General features: G+C 36.5%; 2 protein-coding genes across 2 annotated transcripts; both read right to left on the reverse strand.

Moving 5' to 3' along the window:
• Window positions 1–7,082: 7,082 nt before the first annotated feature.
• LOC103607407 (olfactory receptor 52N2) lies at window positions 7,083–8,039 on the reverse strand. Its single transcript, XM_008591913.1, has one exon. The coding sequence runs from the start codon at window positions 8,037–8,039 to the stop codon at window positions 7,083–7,085; it is 957 nt and encodes a 318-aa protein (XP_008590135.1).
• Window positions 8,040–8,414: 375 nt separating this feature from the next.
• On the reverse strand, window positions 8,415–9,371 carry LOC103607411 (olfactory receptor 52N2). Its single transcript, XM_008591917.1, has one exon. It carries the CDS (start codon window positions 9,369–9,371, stop codon window positions 8,415–8,417), a length of 957 nt encoding a protein of 318 aa, XP_008590139.1.
• Between the last annotated feature and the right edge of the window lie 474 nt (window positions 9,372–9,845).

The raw sequence follows: 9,845 nt of genomic DNA on the forward strand, positions 1-9,845 counted from the left end.
AATAGCTTTGTTGTATAATTTTAAGTCAGGTAGTGTTTTGCCTCCGGCTTTATTTTTTTTTTTGCCCAGGATTACTTTGGCTATTCTGGGTCTTTTGTTTTTCCATATGAAAGAGAAGATTGTTTTTTTCCATTTGTGTGGAGAATGTCTTTGGCAGTTTGATGGGGATTGAGTTGATTCTGTAGATCGCTTTGGGTAGTATAGACATTTTCACAATGTTAATTCTCCCATTCCAGGAGCATGGAATATCTTTCCATCTTTTGGTGTCCTTTTAATTTCTTTCAGAAGTGGTTTGTAGTTCTCATTGTAGAGGACATTCACCTCCTTGGTTAAATTGATTCCTAGGTATCTTTTTTTTTTTTTTTTTTCATGGCAATTGTAAATGGGCTTAATTTCTTTATTTCTGTTACTCTTAATTGATTATTTGAGTGTATAAACGCAACTGATTTGGGGGCATATATTTTGTATCCTGCAACGTTACTGAAGTTGTTAACCAGCTCTAGGAGTTTTTTTGATATAATCTTTACGTTTTTCTGTATATAGTCTCATGTCATCTACAAATAAAGAAAGTTTGACTTCATCTTATCCAATCTGGATTCCCTTTCTTTCCTTCTCTTGCCTGATTGCTCTGGCTAGTACCTCTAGTACTATGTTAAATAGAAGTGGTGAGACTGGGCATCCTTGTCTTCTTTCTGTTCTTAAGGGAAAGGCCTTCAATTTTTCCCCTATCAGAATGATTCTGGCAGTGGTCTTGTCATAAATGGCTTTTACTGTGTTGAGTTATTTTCCTTCTATACCTAATTTGTTGAGAGTATCATAAAGTGATGTTGAATTTTGTCAAATGATTTTTCTCCATCTATTGAGATAATCATATGGTCCTTATCCTTGAGTTTGTTGATGTGATGTATCACATTTATTGACTTTCATGTGTTGAACCACCCTTGCATCCCTGAGATGAATCCCACTTGATCATAGTGCATAATTTTTTAAATGTGTAGCTTTATTCTGATTGCTAATATTTTGCTGAGCATTTTTGCATCTAGCTTCATCAAGGATATTGGGCTATAGTTTTCTTTTTTTGTTATGTCTTTATCTGTCTTTGGTATCAGAGTTTTGTTGGCCTCATAGTTTGGGAAAGTAGTGTCTGATTCAATTTCTTGGAATAGTTCAAGGAGAATAGGTATTAACTCCTCTTTAAAAGTTTGATAGAATTCAGCTATAAAACCATCCAGACCCAGACTTTTTTTTGTTGGAAGATTGCTAATTACTGCTTTGATCTCCTTGCTTGTTCTTTGTCTGTTCAGGTTTTCCATCTCTTCTTGGTTCAGTCTTGGTAGTTTGTATGTGTCTAGAAACTTATTCATGTCTTCCAGATTTTCCTATTTGTTGTCATACAGTTCTCTAATGATTCCTTGCATTTCTGTGGTATCAGTTGTAATGCCTCCCTTTTCATTTCTGATTTTTGTTATTTGGGTTTTTTTGTTTGTTTTTTTGTTAACCTAGCTAATGGTTTGTCTATTTTATTTGTCTTCTCAAAAAACCAACTTTTTGTTTTGTTGATCTTTTCTAATGTTTTTGGATCTCTATGTCATTTAGTTCTGCTCTGGTCTTAATTATTTCTTTCCGTCTACTACCTTTGGGTTTGGATTGCTGTTGATTGTTAAGTTCTTTGAAGCATAGTGTTAGGTCATTTATTTGAAGTCTTTCTATTCTTTCAATATAAGCATTTATTATAATAAATTTGCTTCTTAGCACTGCTTTTGCAGTATCCCACAGGTTTTGCTGTGATGTGTCTATATTTTTTTTAGTTTCTTGAAATTTTTTGATTTCCTGTTTAATATCTTCTTGGACCTATAGGTCATTCAGGAGCCTATTACTTAGTTTCAATGTATTTGTATATCTTCCTGCATTTTGCTTATTTTTTATTTCCATTTTAGTCCACTGTAGTCTGAAAAGACAGTTGGAATGATTTCGATTTTTAAAAATTTACTGAGACTTGATTTGTGACCTAATATGTGGTCTATCTTGGAGGATGTACCACGAGCTGATGAGAAGAAAGTGTATTCTTTAGTTGTTGGGTGCAATGTCATATATATCTGCCAAGTCCAGTTTGTCTAGGGTGTAGATTAAATCCTGTGTCTCTTCATTGACTTGTTGCCTAGAAGATATGTCCCATACTGAGAGAGGGGTGTTCTTATCACCCACTATTAATGTATTAGGTCCTATTTCTTTCTTTAGGTCTAAGAGTGTTTGCTTTATATATCTGGGTTCTCTGGTATTGGGTGCATACAAGTTTATGATTGTTATGCTTCTAGCTGGATTGATCCCTTTATCATTATATAATGGCCTTCTTCGTCTTTCTTTTTATGTTTTTTTTGGTTTTAAGTCTACTTTGTCTGATATAAGAATAGCTACTACTGCTTGTTTTTAGTTTCCATTTGCATGGTGTATCTTTTTCCATCTCTTCACTTTTAGTCTATGTGTGTCTCTACGGGTGAGGTAGGTCTCTTGAAGACAGCATATACTTACTTGGGTTAGCTTTTTAATCCAATCATCCAGTCTGGGTCTTTTGGATGAGTCATTTAGTCCATTCCCATTTACAGTAGTTATTGACAAGTGTTGCTTAATTCCTGTCATTTAATTGCTTCTTGTTTAGATGGTTTAAATATCTTTTGATCATTATTTCCCCTTTATTTTTCTTCTTCAATGTTAATTGGGAATTTAAGGTGGGATGATTTAACTTCATTCTCTTTCTTGCTGATATTTTTGTTTTAACTGTGGGTTTTCCTCTTTCATGTGTATTTGTGACAGTGGTCACCATTATTCATATTCCAGATGAATGACTCCCTTGAGAATTTCTTGCAGGGCTGTTCTTAAGGTGGTGAACTCCCACAACTTTTGTTTGTCTTTGAAATAGACTATTTCTCTCTCATTTCTGAATGAGAGCCTTGTGAGTAAACAATTCTTGACTGGCATTTTTTTTCTTTTAGTATTTTGAATATATCATTCCACTTTCTTCTGGCCTGTAGGGATTCGGTTGAGAAGTCTGCCGTTAGTTTGATTGGGGTTTCCCTATAAATGACCTGATGCTTTTCTCTTGCTGCTTGTGGAATTATCTCTTTGTCTTTGAGCTTTGCAAATTTAACTACAATGTGTCTTGGGAAGAAGACCTTTGAGTTTCCTGGATCTGAAGGTGTGCATCTCTCCCTACACCTGGGAAGCTTTCTGTTACTATTTCCTTGAGTAGGTTTTCAATACCTTTTCCATTCTCCTCCCCTTCAGAAATACCCACAATTTGAATGTTAGAGCATTTGAGGTTGTCTGCTGTCTCTCTTAGATTTTCCTCATTATTTTATTTCTTTTTTCTTTTTTTGTCTGCCTGAGTTATTTGAAAAAGACCATATTCAAGCTCTGAAATTTTTTCTTTAGCTTGCTCTACCCTGCTGCTCAAGCTCTCAGTTGTGTTTTTTATTTCATTGAGTTAATCTTTCATTTCTAGAAGTTCTGCTACACTCTTTTTTAAGGTATTAATCTCTTTGTAGTTTTCCTCCTTTATGTTCTGGATATTTCTTCTTGTTTCATTGTGTTCTTTAGTTTAGTCTTCCTTTATTTCTTCAAGTTTTTTAAGATCATTGGTCAAAATTCTTTTTCAGATATTTTGAGGATTCCCTGTTCCATGGAGTCTGATTTTGGAGCATTAATGTATTCTTTTGGTGGTGCCATTTCTTCTTGATTGTTTGTACATTTAGTATTTTTTCATTGATGTTTGGTCATTTGGTAGAGGGTTTGCTTCTTCTCTTAGACTGAAGTTGGCTGTAGAGTGGCCCTGGTTGCTACTGTGGGGGTGAATTTTCTTTGCTTGACAGTAGGTGTGATGGTGGTTATGTTTAACCATCTTGGTTCCTGTTCCAGAATCTGTAGTCATAGCATGAGTTTCTAGCACCATGCTGTTCTTCTGGGCACAACTCGGTGGGACAGACCCCGTGGACTGGTGCTCTCCCTCTGGGACCAAAGAGTAGGGAGGGGCTGCATCTAGCTATGTGGTGCTGTGCTGCTGCTGCTGTGCTGCTGGGCTCACCTAAGCATGGGTTCTGATTTTAATTTTTTAAAGGACAATAGACAGCAAATCCTGGTGAGGATACAAGGAAAAAGGAATCTTTTTACACTGTTGATGGGAATGTAAATTAATCCAGCCATTATGGAAAAAATTGTGGAGGTTCCACAAAAAATTAAAGATTTGACTATCATATGATCCAGCAATCTGATTTCTGGGTATATATCCAAAGGAAATTGAATCAGTATCCCCAAGAGTTATCTACACACCCATATTTATAGGATTACGGTTTATAATAGTCAAGAGGTAGAAACAACACAAATGTTTATTGACAGATGAATGGTTAAAGAAAATATGGTACATATACCATATGGAATACTATTCAGCCTTAACAAAGAAGGCAATCCTGTCATTTGTGATGATATGGGTGTATCTGGAGGACATTTTGCTAAGTGAAATAAGCCAGGGACAGAAAGACAAATAGTGTATGATCTCACTTATATGTGGAATCTAAAAAATGTTTATAGTATATTATGAAATAAAATGAGAGCTATAAAAATTATTTACAACTATGCTTTAAAAATTGTATCATATTAGCATATTTATTTTTCTTTGATTAGCAGGCTCTTTCTCTACTTTCAAGTGGCAATTTAAATATTCCTTTCTCAGCAATATACCCTCCTTGTCTAGGTTAGGTCCCCAGTGATATGATTTTATTGTACTTAACATGCAGCAAACAATCATCCTGGTATCTGAGACACCTCACTAAAAAAATCGGTAAGGATTCCTGTTTTAGTGAGGTTAATAATCTAAAGAGTAAGGTTGGGAAGGGTATCCAATAAACAGTAAACATAATAAATATGTAAAATTTGTAACAGTTTAGAAAGGAATATGCTCGATGTAGTTCTTATATTGAAATAATTTCTTTGGGGGGTGGTGAAATAGTCAAAACCTTGAAAAAAAGTAACTATGTGGAATCTCTACCCAACACAGGAATGACTTGAGTTCTACGAACCTGGGTTGGTGTACTGAAGAAGTGAGTAGAAACTCTTTATGGAAGAGAAAACAAAGAGGAAAAGAAGAGAAAGATGGATTTAAGAGGCAGAGGTTATTATGGTGGTGATCCTGAGCAGTACAGGAAAGAGACCAAAGGAGCAGAAGCTGCCTTAGGATTAAAGGTTAAGGGTAATTTTAAGATATTTGGTATCTCTCAAAAGTGAAGAGCAATGCTTGGCATGGTGGGGGTCATGACAAGATTGCTAAAAAAGCCACTTTTTGATAGGGCTTATGTTTACCTTTCTAGACCCATCTTTTTCTCCTCCTCCCATCTTTTTTACCTCCAAGCATACTAACTTGCTATTCTTTGTTTAGCCTTAATATTATGCATATATTGTTTAATTTTTTCCAAATAATTTCCATCTGCTCCTTTTTGTAGACTACTCATATGTATAATTCAAGATTCACCTCATATACTACTTTCACTGTAAAGTCTTTACTCACTACCTTTGATAGATACCGAAAATATTCTCTTGGTTTTCATAAGTTTTGTTGTGCAATTATCTTGTTATCATTTTATAGTAATCATTCCATTGCATTGTATATCTCTACTAGATGAGGAACTCACTAGTGTTTTTGTATCCATTTATATTTCTTAATGCATAACATAAAGCCAGGCATATAGAGAATACCCAAAAGACTTGTTGGTTGATATTGACATGTTTGTGAGAACTCTATGAAAGCTTACATATATGAATCTGATTTTCTACTGCCTGTAAAGCTGGGAAGATTTCTCCTCAGATTATTATGTTAAGAATAAGTCATAATTGAAACTAATAGCTTATAAGTAATGTCAGGTACAATTAATTAAATCAGAAATTATAATACATGCTTTTGTTTTTGCATTAGATAATTTAATAAGCCAGATACATAACACATTTGAAACAAAATATGGTAGCCAAAATGTAGAAAGATTAAGTAGACTGTTCAAACCTAGTGGTTAGAAATTAAAAGACAGAGGGTTTACACCTTGGTACAAATTGAATCCAAAATTTGTATTACGTATCCTCCAACCTTTTCCTATTAACTTTTGTTTCCTTCAAATTGCATCCATTTTTTATCATCTCTTCTCTTTTATATGTGTTTTTACTCATGTATTTCTACCCAGAGTTCTAGATTCTTAGTACCCTGACACCAGGGACTATGTCATATTCAACTCTGCCTGTATCTCGTTAAATACAAGGTATGATTAATAATACTACCTAAATTAGTGTCTCAATGAATGAATGAATGAATGATGATATATACTAGTAGCTGAATGCTTCTGCCTGCTTTTTGATCTATTTTAAATGAAAGTCCCGAAGTACTGACACTGGAAGAAAGAACTCTTAGACATTCTTGAATGAATTATAGCATATTTTAAAAGACATTTAGCCAACAATCAAAATTACAAGATTTCATAAAACATCTAAATCTAGCTTGTCTTAAGAAATACTAGAATATATTGTAACACTGGGCTCATGTTACTCCATGATAACTATGTGCTTGGTTCGGGTATAATTTGTACTTTATGGAGAGGACATTCCTGCTCCATGATGTTACAGCCTCCTCTTCTTACACATAATGCATAGATTGACACCAGGCCTACATTCCTCATTTTATTACCTTTCTGGTCTGACTGGATATTTGAGTCTATAAACCATTATGAAAAACATAAGCCCTGTAAGGAATGTGTTTGCCTGTTACTTCCTTACTTTGCATTTGGTACTTTGGCAGACCTTTGCTCACAAGAAAAATTTTGTAATATACATTTGCACAGACTTCAGAAAATCTATATATTAGAGTGACTCATGATTTTAACCATTTTGTTCACATCTTTTATGAATTTCTTCTTCACTATTTTGTCCTCCACGTCAAGCAATATATCTACCTTATAATCTTTTTAACCATTTTATTCACATATTTATGAATTTCTTCTTCACTATTTTGTCCTCCACGTCAAGCAATATATCTACCTTATAATCTATTTGTCTTAGGCAAAGCCTGTCTTGTCTCTGAGTAAAAATTTGATTACGCCTTCCCTAATCTGCTTGGTCTTGATTCCATAAACAATTGGATTCATGGTAGGAGGCAGAAGCAGATAAAGATTGGCCACAATTATGTGTATGTGATGGGGGATATTGTGTCCTCCAAAACGGTGAGTGAAAAAAGTGAAAAAAGCAGGGATATAGGTTATCACAATGGCACAAATATGAGATGTACAGGTGCTGAAGGCTTTATGACGAGCATCTGCTGATGACAGACTCACTACCACCCTCAAGATCATAGTATAAGACACAGTGATACAGCAGATGTCAAATACACCAATCAGGAGAGCAACCATAAGACCATAGATAGCATTGACTTTGACATTGCCACAGGATACCTTGGCCACAGACATGTGATCACAGTAGGTGTGAAGGATGAAGTTTCCCCGGCAATAGGGCAGGTGCTTGGTGAGGAAAGTGAATGGGATGATGAGCATTACACTCCTCAAGAAGGTGGCAAGACCAGCCTTGGCGATGACAGGGTTGGTGAGGATGGCAGAATAGTGTAAAGGGTAGCAGATGGCCACATAGCGGTCTAGGGCCATGAGCATGAGCACCCCAGACTCCATCGCAGTCAACATGTGGACAAAAAACATCTGGACCAGGCAGGCATTAAAGTCAATGTCCTTGAGGTTGAACCAGAATATGCACAGCATATTGGGTACAGTTGTGGTGCACAAGGTGACATCAGTGAAGGAGAGCAGGGCCAGGAAATAGTACATAGGCTGGTGCAGAGCCTCCTCATGGCTGATGAGGTAGATGAGCCCACAATTGCCCACAACAGCAATGATGTACATGAAACAGAATGGCAGGGAGATCCAGATGTGTGCAGCTTCCAGCCCAGGAACACCATTCAAGATAAAGAATCCTGGAGTCAGGCTGGAGCTGTTGGCCCCAGACATAATGGCTGATAAAATGAAAGCATTTTACTCTCCTTAACAGTGGCAGGTTCCTGGACCAGAAAATAAATCAAATATGAGTAGAAGGCATGGAAACTAAATGCAAAAGGTGTGGCTTCTATTAGACTTTTGAAATGAATCATACTGTCTAGCTTCATATGCCAACTCTGATTCTTACCTGGTGTATGATATTGGCAAGATATTTAACCACTTTATGATTCANAAAAATTTTGTAATATACATTTGCACAGACTTCAGAAAATCTATATATTAGAGTGACTCATGTTTTTAACCATTTTATTCACATATTTATGAATTTCTTCTTCACTATTTTGTCCTCCACGTCAAGCAATATATCTACCTTATAATCTATTTGTCTTAGGCAAAGCCTGTCTTGTCTCTGAGTAAAAATTTGATTACGCCTTCCCTAATCTGCTTGGTCTTGATTCCATAAACAATTGGATTCATGGTAGGAGGCAGAAGCAGATAAAGATTGGCCACAATTATGTGTATGTGATGGGGGATATTGTGTCCTCCAAAACGGTGAGTGAAAAAAGTGAAAAAAGCAGGGATATAGGTTATCACAATGGCACAAATATGAGATGTACAGGTGCTGAAGGCTTTATGACGAGCATCTGCTGATGACAGACTCACTACCACCCTCAAGATCATAGTATAAGACACAGTGATACAGCAGATGTCAAATACACCAATCAGGAGAGCAACCATAAGACCATAGATAGCATTGACTTTGACATTGCCACAGGATACCTTGGCCACAGACATGTGATCACAGTAGGTGTGAAGGATGAAGTTTCCCCGGCAATAGGGCAGGTGCTTGGTGAGGAAAGTGAATGGGATGATGAGCATTACACTCCTCAAGAAGGTGGCAAGACCAGCCTTGGCGATGACAGGGTTGGTGAGGATGGCAGAATAGTGTAAAGGGTAGCAGATGGCCACATAGCGGTCTAGGGCCATGAGCATGAGCACCCCAGACTCCATCGCAGTCAACATGTGGACAAAAAACATCTGGACCAGGCAGGCATTAAAGTCAATGTCCTTGAGGTTGAACCAGAATATGCACAGCATATTGGGTACAGTTGTGGTGCACAAGGTGACATCAGTGAAGGAGAGCAGGGCCAGGAAATAGTACATAGGCTGGTGCAGAGCCTCCTCATGGCTGATGAGGTAGATGAGCCCACAATTGCCCACAACAGCAATGATGTACATGAAACAGAATGGCAGGGAGATCCAGATGTGTGCAGCTTCCAGCCCAGGAACACCATTCAAGATAAAGAATCCTGGAGTCAGGCTGGAGCTGTTGGCCCCAGACATAATGGTTGATAAAATGAAAGCATTTTACTCTCCTTAACAGTGGCAGGTTCCTGGACCAGAAAATAAATCAAATATGAGTAGAAGGCATGGAAACTAAATGCAAAAGGTGTGGCTTCTATTAGACTTTTGAAATGAATCATACTGTCTAGCTTCATATGCCAACTCTGATTCTTACCTGGTGTATGATATTGGCAAGATATTTAACCACTTTATGATTCAGTTTTCTCTATCTAAAATGCAATAATAATTGCATCAAGCTCAGAAATTTGCCAGAATCATTCAATAAGACAACATACATAATGTGATGAAAATGTGCACAGTACATAGTGAACACACAATAAATATTAGCAGGAATCACTACTGTTGTTATTGCCATTGTTGTCTTTTTAAAAATCTCTATATAAAGCATTCCATGACATCAAACGTACCATGATTAATATATGTACATTTAAATGGAGCTGCTTTAATTCAAGT

The sequence above is a fragment of the Galeopterus variegatus genome, unplaced genomic scaffold (genome assembly GCF_000696425.1).
Source record: "Galeopterus variegatus unplaced genomic scaffold, G_variegatus-3.0.2 Scaffold7402, whole genome shotgun sequence".
NCBI lineage: Eukaryota > Metazoa > Chordata > Mammalia > Dermoptera > Cynocephalidae > Galeopterus > Galeopterus variegatus.